At 36.7% G+C, this 14,165-nt stretch overlaps 2 protein-coding genes across 3 annotated transcripts in view; both read right to left on the bottom strand.

The window, feature by feature from the left end:
• Positions 1-413: 413 nt before the first annotated feature.
• Alg11 (ALG11 alpha-1,2-mannosyltransferase) lies at positions 414-8,354 on the bottom strand. Its single transcript, XM_090116873.1, has 9 exons — positions 8,135-8,354; positions 7,283-7,510; positions 6,855-7,087; positions 6,336-6,553; positions 5,869-5,991; positions 5,144-5,305; positions 4,594-4,792; positions 1,291-1,480; positions 414-566 (listed from the first exon to the last, which is right to left on the bottom strand). Exons 1-9 carry the CDS (start codon positions 8,152-8,154, stop codon positions 485-487), a joined length of 1,455 nt encoding a protein of 484 aa, XP_089972999.1. The 5' UTR covers positions 8,155-8,354; the 3' UTR covers positions 414-484.
• Positions 8,355-9,425: 1,071 nt separating this feature from the next.
• The window catches only part of crm (cramped chromatin regulator), a 35,415-nt gene continuing 30,675 nt past the window's right edge, over positions 9,426-14,165 (bottom strand). The window contains exons 20-22 of one of the 2 annotated variants that reach the window (XM_090116724.1): positions 10,856-10,996; positions 10,318-10,457; positions 9,426-9,818 (exon numbers count right to left, since the gene is read on the bottom strand). In XM_090116724.1, coding sequence (XP_089972850.1) covers positions 9,702-9,818; positions 10,318-10,457; positions 10,856-10,996 — 398 coding nt within the window. In that variant the 3' untranslated portion in view covers positions 9,426-9,701. The remainder of the gene's footprint in view (positions 9,819-10,317; positions 10,458-10,855; positions 10,997-14,165) is intronic. The other variant, XM_090116725.1, reaches the window with a different exon arrangement.

Here is a 14,165-nt window from a genome sequence, read left to right as displayed (position 1 = left end):
AAAAAAAAAAGTAATAACGGCTGGCATCACTGGATCGCTCGCCCTACAAGTCTCAATACATTCATAACCAAGTGCTGAATGTTCTATGAACAGATTGCATTTACACATACATAAAAAAAAAAAAAAAAAAAAAAAAAAAAAAAAAATTGGATTTGTAGAATTTGTGAGTGATATTTAATGGTTGTAGTTATTAATTTTAATGCAGCGTAAGCAAATTTACAATCTTTTATATATGCATAAAAATATAAAGCTAATGAGTCACAAAAGTAATTAAACGAAAATAAAATAATTTTGCGGATGTTACCTAATTACACTGCCAATCAGCTAATATTATTTTATTATAAGCTTTATAAAATATATATTTTATGTTAAGTTATAAATGTTTTGTAAATAAACAAGTGAAAACTTTGGTATTGTTTTATTTTTTCCAACTTAACATTAATGGAATTGTACTTAATTTAAGTAAGTATCTTTAAGTTAATGCTTATTCTATCCTCATGAGTGGCTCCACCGCTCTTATAAATGATTTCTCGAACTCTTTCACTGAAAAGCGATCTACAGATGCACTGTAAAAGGAAAATAAATGAATGAACAAGCTGAATGATATGTTATTTTAATACATATACAAAGAACATTGTTTAACAGTTATTTTTTCCAATAGTAAATCCGGCTCGAAGGACCTTAAAAGTATTATGGGCTTCCGAGCCGGATTTGAGTTAGCAAAGATATTTTTGTCTGGCTAGCATTATTTTTTCTTTATTTTCTTAATATCTAAATCACCTATCTCAACGTTATACCGATCTCCTGGCTCATCGTAGATCATGTACCCTGCCCGCGTAGGTGGTAAAAGCGAACCCAGGTAACAAAATTGTTGATTGTTTTCATTCATACTTACTGAAGTATCTCAAAAAATATAACCAATCCTTGTTACCGTGCTCGATGGTTTACACAAACAAGAATTGGTTATATTCAAGGTTATATTCATTAAAAGCAACATTAAAGCGTCACAATTGCGATTTTTTGCAATATTGATTTTTTTTTAAAGTGAAAACTTCTTTAGCGGCGTTGAGCACTTTTTCTGTAATGGGTATAAAATCTTAAACTCGCGTCAGGACACGTGACCTGATCGAAAAAGCGTAAGACGGATACCATTCCAAAATATCAAACATGCTCAACGTTAATAATCAAGTTTTCACTTCTGCCGGCACTCCCGGAGTGCAACCCGTCTTTTTTTCAATTCAATCGTGCTTTCGTCAATATTCCACGACGTCCACTACACGTATATCTCACCGCAGTTCATCCACCAGCTGCGCTCGCCGCTCCCTGGGCTCGGCCAGCAGCTGCAGCAGCTGGCGCGCGTACTGCGCCGGCTCGGCCGCGAGCAGAGCGCCGCCGCACGCGTCCCCGATGATGTCGTGCAGCGGCCCGCCCGACCGGTGCGCGACCGTGGGCAGACCGGCCGCCATGCATTCTACCACGCCTGGAGTGAGTTGCTTTGTGGTGAGTGAGTTGGTTTGTAGTGAGTGAGTTGGTTTGTAGAGAGTGAGTTGGTTTGTAGTAAGTTGGTTTGAAGTGAGTGAGTTGGTTTGTAGAGAGTGAGTTGGTTTGTAATGAGTGAGTTGGTTAGTAGTGAGTTGGTTTGTAGTGAGTGAGTTGGTTTGTAGTAGGGATGTAACGATACCGATACCGATACCGATATATCGGCCGATATATCGGCAAGCCGATATATCGGTATCGCCGATAATAAATCAACCGATACCGATATTTTTTTATTAACTTCTTTCTTTTCTTTTATGTTTTTGCATTGTATTCATTCATATTGTTTTATTTCTGTTTCTGTAATAGTGTTACGGAAGAGCGGAACCTCCTGACACAAGCATTTTATTTGCTTACTAGGAGTGTTCCAATCACAAATTTGTTTATGTAAGGGAAAGAAATAAATAATTTTGAATTTTTTTAATTTTTAACGTGATAACGTTTTTAAAATCGTTTTAGTCGGGTGACATGTTCATAAACTTGTGTCACACCAAAACCTCACGAGCGCGATCGCAGGTATAACAAGAGAGAGACGGACCGATCTCCCGTTTCATCTCGAGCGCTGCCACTGCATTATGTTATCACGTAAACATCTCGATCGTAAACCTACTTTACAAACAACCAATTATTTTGATATCAAATAATTCAAAAACCCGCGCCCAATGAACGATGCGGGAGGCCGCCCGCGCGTGCGCACTTTGTTTTCTGAAAAAACTCTACCAATAGTAAACTTTTATTAGGTAGTGATTGTATGTGTATTACTTAACCCTTAATTTGGTATAGTCCGGTGGGACGGACACTTATTTGAAATAAATCCTGCCAAGTTTTTATTTCAGGTTCATCGATTTCTAATCGATTAAATGTTTATTTATACCATAAACAAATAGTAAAAAATTAAGTAATGATTGTGACAACATTGCATATGTCAATTGGGACGTAAAATGTCTGCGAAAATGCAGCCACCTGTTTTGCTCAAGGTATTTATACCTATTTTTCTTATTTTTTGTGGAAAAATGAATTGAATTATATATTAGATAATAAACATTTCAATCATTATTTACAAAAACATACACACTTTATTACATTTTTATGGTGTTTATTTGTAACCAAAATGTTTTGTCCGTCACAGCGGACATTGCTAATTGTATAGAAAAGTACCACTTTATTACTATGTCCGCTGCGGCGGACACCGTCAAAATGTGGGTGCTTCTGCTTGTTTGGTTCTGGTTCTGAGTTTGTATTTTTTTTCTTTGCCAACAGCCTAACCGCGCAAGTAAAATTATTACTTTAGTGCCGAATGAACATGCACCTTCCGATGCTAGCGAAATATCAGATTCGGAAACTGAATGGCATGATGCAAGTACTAATTCTTCCACCCCTTGTTTTCTCCTGCACCATATTCCCTTGCTAACGTAACAATAGATACATCCGACTATGAAGAATTACACTCCGAAGATTCTGATAGACCTGCTGATGACCAGAGTCTTTCGTGCGTAAATTGGCGAGTCTTTTTATTAAAATGTTCTATCCCTATCTGCTATTCCTAGATTGCCTGCATCGCCTATAACACCAATAGCTTCTTGATTAGCACCCCGAAAAATAAGTACTAAGAAACCACCCACAGTCAAAGCCAAAAGACCAAAAAAAACAACTTTCAGCTGACTTACAATTATTATTGGAGAGTAACTCAATTCCGTCACCAAGCGACAATAGAAGAAGGTGAGGAGGATGATTACATAGACATGCCAGAAGATGATTCACCTTTGAGTTTCTTTCACCTTTTTTTCTCAAGATATTTTTACTAGTTTCGTAGAGCAGACAAACTTATATTCAGTTCAAAAAACCGGCAAGTTAATTCAACTAACAGAAGAAGAATTTAGACTACTTTTTTAATTTTCATACAAAATAAACATGAATTGTTTTTTTTTTAATTTCCATATAAAATAAACTGTACTTCGGTATCAAATAGTTCTAAAATGTTCATTTCTGTATTTTTCTTTAGTAAAAAAAATAAAATTAACTGTGGTTTTTATTTTCCGTAATTTGGCAGTGTCCGCTGTGACGGACACCAGTATTCCCAGCAGTGGGCAATGGTAGATTTTTTTTTTCATTTTTCGAGAACTTTATGACATACTCCTGAAACCACAAAATTGTCAAATTCATATATTTTGAATATTTTTATCGGTGCCAAATTAAGGGTTAAAGTTTAACTGACTTCGTAAAATAATAATACTAAAATAAATGGTTTTGTTGTTTTTTGATTTGGCATTTTTATTTAAAAGAATATACGATTAACAGTTGTCTCTGTTAATATGTAACTTTTTATGCATAATTCACTATTTATTTTTCTACCAAGGCATCGATATCGGTATCGGTATCGGTATCGCCGATACATTACTACAAATATCGGTATCGGTATCGTATCGGCAAAATCATGTATCGTTACATCCCTAGTTTGTAGTGAGAAAGGTTGCTTTTCAACCAATAATGTGCGATGTGTAGCATGTGTGTAGCGTGGAATGTGTTTGTAAATAACAAAATAACCAATAGCATCGCTTCAAACTTCCAACGAAATGAAGCAATATGATTATAAATTATGGTAAATGTTAAAAATATGTAATGACGATTCGAAAGTGCTTCTAAAAGAAGTCTAATTGAATAAATAAATGTTTGAGTTTGATTTGTTTTTATAAACACATTCCTCGCACGTTATTGATGGAAAAGCAGCATCAGAGTTAGTTTAGAAATAATTTGAGTTGGTGATGATTCTATTTGAGTTAATGATGAATTGATATAGGTGAATAGTAAATAAATTGACGGTAAGTGAATTTGAGTTAATGTCGAGACCATTTGAGTTGGTGACGAAATTTCTTTTTGGTTTTTTGTCTCGAAAATTAAAAAAAAACTGTTTTCCCAAATTTTTGACTTTATCTACTATGGAAGTTAGCCGAAATTTTTAGATACATATTTTAAACTTCCATACAATTTTTTTTTATATTTTAACTGTTATCACCTAAAAACTACCCTCAAAAAACAAAAAAAACGATATATACTCACTAATGCCAAAATGCTCGTTCCACATAGCGTGTATAGCCAATGTGCTCGTCTGATACAGCTGCAATAGTTGCGCATACGACGCATTGACCACAAACTGCACATTATCTTCTATAGAGAGATGCTTGGCCAGATCGCGTAGATTCTGCACGCGCTCCTCATCTTCCGCGTTACGACATGAACCGACTAGTACTAGTTTTATCTGAAAGAGAAATTTTGAGAATTTCTAGGCCTTTTTTTTTGTAGTATTCCTATTATTTAATCTGATAGAAAATTGAACAAAAAATAATCAGATGCAAGATTATTGTTTTTAATGGTACCAAAAATTTGTTTGGGGCGTATTTTCGGCGCAGGTAATATTGAACTTTTTTAATGAAACAAATTGTTTTACTGTATGTCTTATCTACCTAGAGTAATATGAGTAAAATAAGTAGACATAAAAAAATGCAGGTAAAATTAAATTCATTATAAAAATTCTAAATACCGACAGGAACCGACTCTTTTGCGTTCATTTGCGATCTGAACTTTAAGAGTTAATTATTAGGATCCCAACCTTATTCCACAGCATCTCATCGTTGATGAGCAGGTTCCTCAGCTCGTACATCGCCTGCAGCATCAGCGGGTGGTCCTTCTCCGGACGGAACTGCGCAACCGACAGGATCCGGATCGGATCCGAATCTTTTACCAGCGATCTGAGTTTCTTTAGTTCTGTCACCTGTGTAGATAGTAAACAACTTGTAATTTCAGCTCTTTTTGGAACATTTGACAAAGCTCCTTTATAAAAAAGAACCTGTGTGCCGAGGACACGTGTCAAAAGTGAAACTTCTTTGGCAAGATTTAAAGATACCAAAATCGCCTTACTCCATGACTGACGTGACGGTATTGCCACGACCTTGAAATTTTACTCCCAACGCCAATAAAGAAGTTTCACTTCAAACTCAAACTCAAACATTCATTTATTCAATTAGACTACTATTTAGTAGCACTTTCGAATCGTCATTACATAGTATTTTTAACATTTACCACCGATTCGGAAAGCAGTATCTATGGAGAAGAATCGGCAAGAAACTCCATAGTTGCTCTTTTAAAATAATGTCAATAAATTTACATAATATGTAACTTATAACATGTAACTTAACACAGTACATAATATGTAACTTCAAAAATACAAACAAGTTAAGAGCATTAACTTGCACAACAATTATTCATTCATTCTTAGTTTTCGAACAATAATTATTCTCACATTAATTCACATTTTTCCATATAAAGTATACTTACTTCGCACGGCGGGTAAACCCTATGCGTGTTCAAGGGCCGCCCCCACAATTCGTTTATATGTTCTTCCGTCCAAGTTCCATTCACCATTACTATATCTGCACAGCGACCAACTAAACTGTAAAGCTGAAACAAAATGACAAAATCTGATAACTAATAAAATTGAAGCTTCTTTTTTTGATCAAATGAAAAGTTTCGCTCCTGATTTCGATTTTAAACTACTGTCTTTTTGAATTAGTAGGTGAAACTAAACAATATTACTACATATTAAGATGTTGAAGATTATTTTTAGGCAAAACTGTGGAAATTAATATCATTGGTGTTTTTAATAGCCAATCTATAACACTAAATGCTTGTGTAAAATACAATTGATAAATTTAAGTCTTTCACTATAATAATGCAACAAAAAATAATTAACAGCCAGAAAATAATTCACAGCTAGATAAATAAATTATTGATTATCAACTCACCCATCCAAACACCCTATAATACAACAGTTTACACCACGTCAGAATCGGATTGCGCGCAATCACACTCGAATTGTTATATGTCGTGAGTCGATGTTTAACTCGTCGCATCATGGCCGTCGTGATAGTGGGGTAGTGGGTGTAGCAGCCGACCGGGCATTGTGCCATGAATCGGAATATTGGGTAGGTGAACGCACACCCCATTGTGTCTATGTAGACGTCTGGGAGATTTGGAAATAATGTAGAATTATTAAGGCTATACAACAATAATTAGTGTTGTCTGTATTGTATAATGATTGGGAATAGAACACATTAAATTCGAAATTAGTTTATTTAAAACTTATTTGTGCTGTTTTTAGATTTCACTGAGTTTCATATGGATCTACAGTTGCATAGGAGCTACCAATTAGTAATATTTATGAAATCTAACTGTTATTTCATAATTACGGAAATGCACCAAAATACTAATTCGTATAAATTTAACCTCTAGTCAGTATAATGATAAATATAATTTTTTTTTACCTGGATTCAACTTCATCAATGCTTCCAAGCCCAAAACCATGGAACCTAAGCTTTGCATTAATAATGTAAAATATGGATAAGTTTTAGCTTCTATCGCCTTTCCCATAGTAAGTCGTACAAACTGCACTTGCTCTGGTTCTACTTTTACGTTAAACTGATTTTGAGCTTTATCTAGGATTGTTTTGGGCTCCGCGGTTTCTAGGGTATATATGAAAATATGGGTATCAGGATACCTGTAAAACAGTTTGGAGTAATATTAGATAATTAAAAATTAATTTTCATTGAATACAACAGAATATATTTTATTTATAAATAATAATGGAATATTTAATATCAAATGCACTTAAATGTCATTTGAAACAAATTTAACTCCCAATAAATTATTAATAAGTAAAACTTTTACATTTCTTTTCAACACACACACTTACCTTGTTAAAATTGCCTTAATAGCTACCCACAGCACCCTCTCACCCCCACCCCCTGCATTGCAATAGGGGTGAAAGAAAGCCACATTAGCACCATCCCTCCTCCTTCGCTGCAGCTTCCTCTCCTTAATTCTCATGTACCATGATGCAAATATAAACGCACACGGCACTACAACAAACGCTCCAAACAGTAGGACTCCGAGAAATAGGCCTGGTAGGACTACTACTAAGCTGAAATAGAGAAATCAAAGAACTGTTGAATATTTAGCTTTGTGGATGGTTATATTTTTTATTTTGTACCTAGTTATGGTACAATACAATCTCCTTCACTTAGATATGTAGGTGCCTAAATCTCTTGTTCTGATTCATCATTGAGATTCACTTTAAATTCATATGAAGATATTAGATAATAATGATAAGTAGCTAAGTACAGGAGGTTACATAACTTTAATATATTTGTATTTTTCAAGGAAATAGACATTTTTAATTTTCCACGACACTAATATTCTATAAAAGTTCAATTATACATGGATAGGAATAAAATATCTTATCTTCATAAAAATAAATATGAAGTATTTAAGTTTATTTCAAAAATAAATGTTGAAGCATGTTTCAAATAATTGAAAATAAAATGTTATATTTATTTATTTAAGTTCCTAAATAATACGTTAGAACTAGACTAGAATATATCACATGATATTCCAATGACCACCTGGCAAAGTAAAGAAACAATAACAAAGGCCATGAAGTTAACATTCATATCATTTATAAATAAAAGAGCCATTAATTTACGTCATTATCGACGTTTTGTAGGTTTAATGACCAAATTAAACGATAATAAATCACTTTACTTACGTGAAAATTTGCCAAAACATTGTGAGACTGTAAACTGACCGGTGCAGCAATTTTGGATATGGTATATTGGGTTGTAAAGTTTCTATTTAGGCGAGTTTTATAGGCCTTACATTACAAGCAACTCTACTTGTCCTGAAACATTTTGTCGGTGTAAATTTTAATTAACACAACAATATATTGCAATACGCATGCATCAGAACTATTGCAATGAAACGTCACAAACGTCACTCAAGTCACACGTCGGATGACAGTGTCATACCAGGCTCGGCATACCAGGTGTCATATGATTTCACCTCACGTCAAAAAAATCTAGAGTTTATGGAATAACACAGACTATAAAAATATTGCCAATATAATTTACAAATTGTTTAGCTATAGTACGGCGAATATGCATGTTTTTTTTTTAATCCCATAGTTAACAACATTTTATATAAGAAAGAAAAAGTTCGCAGCCAAAAAGTACTTAGAAGTATACAAAAAATGTTTTAAAAACCCAACTCAAATCGACAATTCAAACGACGCGGCCATTTGGCGCGTTTCGTGTGACATCACAGTTCATGACAACAAACAAATCAAGTCAAGAAAATAGTTGAACATGTTTTACAAAATTTCTTTGATTCAATATCGTTATTCGTTTCTTTGCCAAGGAAATTTATCGCTTTCGATTAATGTTCTGTAGATTCTAAACCAATAAGGGTGCACTCACACACATCAGTCACCGTCAAGTCACCGATGACTGATCGGTGACGGTTTGTGTACGTATCCACAAACACCAGTCACCGTCATGTTGTCCGTCAGTCACGTCGCCGGTTTGACTGAATCATTGAACACATACATCAGGTTAGTGAGTGATTAGACGTGTGTCACGCTAGAGAACATGTAGCAATTGACGGTAGCACGACGCTGACTGAACTGAGACGTGACGGCACCGGGTGAGTGGGGATAAAAGTATGATTCATGTATGGAAAGATTATTTGACGTGCCTGACCGGGGACGTCACTGATAGATTTCGTGCCGTCGACTGTCGTGTGGGAACAGAGCCATACTAGAACTATTGATACATATTTTTTTTTAATCCGGTCCGGTGACGTGCCGTGACGGTGACTGATGTGTGTGAGTGCACCCTAAGGATGTAAAATATGAGGTTGATTATTACAGAACATACTTTACAGTGAGGTAATCATGGTTTTTTTTTCTGAAGATTATTAGAGAGTTCTTATATTGTATTTCTTTTTCGAGTTCGTGAATGTGATCGATTAAAACGACAATAATTGTTAAAATCTTTATTAAATTTCATTGACACTAAAATGTACCAAAAGGTAAACTTAGTCAAGGAGCAAATACATAAAACAATAAAACATTATACTTAATCGTATTGTTAAAACTTGAAAACCTAGATTTAAAATCATTATTTGTGCTTATACACTTGTATATTCAAATTTTTTATTGGTCGAAAAATGTTTGATTTAGTCTACATTTAAAAACATTTCATCTTTGTATGTGTGCAAATTACAAAACTACATAATTATTTTCTTTTCTTTTATCCATTTTCTTCTTAATTAAGTGTTCAAGACATTTCATTATTCAAATCAGGTTGATCCGTAACTTCTGCAGCGAGGTCTGCAAACTTTGCAACGTAGTCCACACTCGACTCCGCCATTAAAGACTGCAGTTGGGAATCCACCTGGAGGCAAATTAAATTTATTTAGATTTTTATTAAATATTATACAACAGTATATATTATATAAAAATTAGAGTTATATGAATAATACACAATCACTCAAAAAATGTCCCAAACAAAAGTCTGCCTGAGCGTACATAAGGCAGAGTTTTCTAATGAACGATACAATACACTTTGAACACTACTACCACGTAATAAAGCGTTAATTTCAATGAATATTCGCTCTGGAATGGCGAAAATTGTCTTTTCTTTAAAAATATCTCAATGAAATTATTTTTATTTATTTTTTTTAACGTGATAACGTTTTTAAAATCGTTTAGTCGGGTGACATGTTCAGAAACTTGTGTCACACCAAAACCTCACGAGCGCGATCGCAGGTATAACGAGAGAGAGACGGACCGATCTCCCGTCTCATCTCGAGCGCTGCCACCAATAAGATGTTATCACGTAAACATCTCGATCGTAAACCTACTTTACAGACAATCAATTTTTTTTATTATACCGTGAGCTCCGGGTGCGGTCTCCCCTCGAGCTGGTTAAGGAAGCTGCTGAGGGAGAAGTCCTGCACGGAGCCCTCGAGCCAGCCCTCCGCGTTCAGCAGCCGGGATGGCGATAGGGACATCGAGTCTGACGGGAGGAACCCTGCAGTGTTGCCAGTTTATTATTAATTATTTTTAATTATTTAGTTCACAACTTGAAATCACATAATCATCAAATATAGACACAATTATTTAAGATGAGATACATTCACGGTGTAATTTATTTAATTAGTGAACACAACACGTACAATATTTTTAAACAATGACAAAAAATAAAATATTAAATAGAAAAACTGGCAACATTTTTCTCGCTACACCATTCCGGGGCTGGGCAGTGCCGTAGCCGAAAAACAAATGAAACCATCAAAGTAAAAGTTTTACTACAAAACATGTTTTTAAACCATAGACAAGGACAAGTTTAAACCAGATCTATCTATGTTTTTTGTAATAAGACGTATTGGCTGTTTCACGTATAAAACCAATAAAACATTATAAACTCACCAGTGATATCAGTGGGTTCAGACTTGCTCACAGCGCCGGGTTCCGAGTTCGATTCCTGTTTGAGCTTCAACGTGTCCGCGCTCTGGTTGCTCGGCTCGCTCTTTATACTAAGGTCTAACTCGCCTTCTGGGGCTGCTTCATCTGGATACATAATGTTTATTCATTTATTTATTTAATATTATATTGCTATTACTAAACATTTTTTTTAAAACTACCCTATTATTATATTATAATATATAAAGCTACACTACCACTGACTCACTGACATCGCTTTTCTCGGAAACTATGCAGAAAGTGGGGGGGATAACGACGTGATCGTGTAGAGGTGCGCCGAGCGACCAGAGGAAAAATATAGCGATCTCGATCACCTTCGAATACCGAGTGGACCCCTGGTGGTGCGCAGAAACGGTGCCACCTGGAGGGGGGGTGTCTGAACAAAAAATGCTCGGAACTGGTGGCGATTACCAGGGGGGGTGGAAAAATGGGGATTTTCGCGAAAAAAAGATGGCCGCCGTACTTTGCCAAAATCGCCGTTTATGAATCCTTACGTCTCAAATTTGGCACACGTGCTCTGTGCGAGCCGGCAAATCGATCGGTGCCCCGTTCGAGTGGCTCCGGGCCCCAGTTTCCGACTTTCATACATTGGAAAATCCAACGGCCCGCGGAAACGGTGCGAGTTGGGTGGGGGGTCCCGGAACTAAAAATGATCACCACCCTGGGACGCTACCAGGGAGCCATAGTGGGACGCTCGATTTTGGAATTTTTCCATTTTTGGCGCAAACATAAAAACGTAAATTTAGACGAGGTGGCGCATCGCGGAAACACACTCACACCGCGATCGTACTCGCCCAGCTCCCAGGATATCCAGAAAAATCCGAAATTTTGAACTTTCTCACAGCCCGTGGAGACGGTCAACGGCCCGCGCAAACGGTATCAGCTACATCTGGGGTGCTCAAACTAAACTTGTAGTAGACCTCGAGCAATTACCACAAATAGTGAAAAAAATTCAAAATGGCCGAAAAAATGGCCGCCGCCATACAAATGCTAAAACGGCCATCGCTGGTCCGATCGCGCTGAAACTTGGCACAGGGTCTTTAATCGAGCCGCACATTAAGTTGGCATACTGATAATCGAGTTTTCACCGCTGGTTTCCGAGTTTCATACAACGCGAAATTCGACGGCTCTCCGAAACGGCGCGAGATAGGTGGGGGGTGTAGAACTAAAAAATGATCAAGAAGATGGGGCGCTACCAGGGCAATCGAGAAATTTCAAATTGGACGCAATTTTTTTTTCAAAAATGGCCAATTTTTCAAAGCAAGATGGTGGCGCCGGTTACTTTACGATCGGTCTGAAAATTGACTTCTGTGCTCTAATCGGCCATATTTACAAAACTGCAAACTCAGAATTTCTCTCCGACCCCCGGTTTCCATTTTCCATACATCGCGAAATTCAACGGCTCTCTGAACCGGTGGCAGGTAGGTCGGGGTCGCCGAAGTAAAAAATGCTTCAAAACCTGGTCCGCTTCCAGGCATATAAAAATTTTTGGTAAAAAGCGAAATTTTTTTTTTTCGAAAATTTTGTATGGAAATTTCCATAGTAGGAAGGGTAATCGCATAGCAATAGCAAAAGACGGCGCCGCGGGCTGCTTGCTGCCCGCACACGGCGCAACCGCGAAGGTCGACAGCCTCCCGGAGTAGAAAATATTTATTAACTTTTGAACTACCGCACTAGCCAAGCGAGCGAAGCGAGCGAGTCACGTCAGCGGCCGGCGTAAATATTCAAAGAAGTAGCGAGGAGCGAAGCGACGAGCGAGTTAGGTTACTTTTGAACTACCGCACTAGCCAAGCGAGCGAAGCGAGCAAGTCACGTCAGCGGCCGGCGTAAATATTCAAAGAAGTAGCGAGGAGCGAAGCGACGAGCGAGTTAGGTTAACTTTTGAACTACCGCACTAGCCAAGCGAGCGAAGCGAGCAAGTCACGTCAGCGGCCGGCGTAAATACTCAAAGAAGTAGCGAGGAGCGAAGCGACGAGCGAGTTAGGTTACTTTTGAACTACCGCACTAGCCAAGCGAGCGAAGCGAGCAAGTCACGTCAGCGGCCGGCGTAAATATTCAAATAGGTAGCGAGGAGCGAAGCGATGAGCGCGTTAAGTAAACTCTTGAACAAAAGCGACTTTAGGGCGATTCCCACTCAAACAAAAAAACTACGTAGGTTAGGTTAGGTTAGGTTAGGTTAGAAAAAAAACGACTTCAAAAACAGAAAAGTAAGTTCTTATTTTTAGTGCCGAAAGCATAATGAATTTGATTTTAAACGAAGCTACTAAAAAGACTGAAGTTTTCAATATGTAATAATATACACATCTTCACACATTTATTGAGTGAATGAGCCAATCCTTCACGCTTTATAATCGTAGGACTTACACCAAGAGTAGTGTAGATTTTGTATCGAAAATAGCCAATTTTTTGTATCGCGAATAATGTTATTGAATTGCAAGTAGGTAGTTCTTGTATCGAAATAATCTTAGTTCTTGTATCAAAAAATAGCGTAGTTTAATAAGTGTTTAGTGTTTGGCACCGACTTCAAACCTATACAGTGAATAATAACACAACTAAATAATATTTAGTAATTAATTATTTTTTACTTTTCCGTTTTTGAAGTCGGTTTTTTTTAAAGTAGTTATTTTAATAGTGTAACGATATCTTATTCGATACACCCTTTGACTGTATAGTCCTATGGCTTTCAGTTAGATATTTTTAGTGCCGAAAGCATAATGAATTGGATTTTAAACGAAGCTACTAAAAAGACTTGAAGTTTTCAATATGTTTTATACATCTTCACACATTTATTGTCTTGAACAGTTTATTATGATTATTTTTCCGACCCAAATATCGACAATAGGAAAAATCACTCGCGCTTCGCCCTCGTGATTTTTTAACCTGAAAAACTTGACGATAATTTTGAAGCTCTTGTGGTATTATAAGTGAAAAAAAGTCACCGCTGTGACACCTCAAATAAATGAAATTCGGGATCACGTTTCAAAAATTTAACCAATATTTGAATAAGTAATTTATATGCAGTTTCGACCGACTGTAGAATCGCTGTTAGCAGATGTAACAAATGGACAGGAAATTCGAATGCATTTTCAAATGACTGAAGATTTCTGCCCTGGGATGAGCCGCGAGCTGCTTGCAGCTCGCGCACCACGCACCCTTGAAGGTGAACAGTCTCCCGGAATAGAAAATATTATAATGGGGAATTTATAAGCACTTCCGATTGACTGTGGAATCGCTGTTAGCAGATAATAACAAATTG

The sequence above is a fragment of the Colias eurytheme genome, chromosome 26, assembly GCF_061535395.1.
Source record: "Colias eurytheme isolate Ceu_HAF_F1 chromosome 26, ilColEury1 Martin Lab GWU primary, whole genome shotgun sequence".
Taxonomy (NCBI): Eukaryota; Metazoa; Arthropoda; class Insecta; order Lepidoptera; family Pieridae; genus Colias; species Colias eurytheme.
This window is presented reverse-complemented; position numbering and strand designations above follow the sequence as displayed.

What these genes read in the sequence shown, in the direction of transcription:
- Alg11 (XM_090116873.1), bottom strand. Translation starts at nt 8,154, where the DNA reads ATGTTTTGGCAAATTTTCAC. An exon ending in ATGTTTTGGCAAATTTTCAC is followed by an intron (nt 7,511 to 8,134) that starts GTAAGTAAAGTG and finishes TCTCTATTTCAG; the next exon opens with CTTAGTAGTAGTCCTACCAG. An exon ending in ATGAGATGCTGTGGAATAAG is followed by an intron (nt 4,793 to 5,143) that starts GTTGGGATCCTA and finishes TTTCTCTTTCAG; the next exon opens with ATAAAACTAGTACTAGTCGG.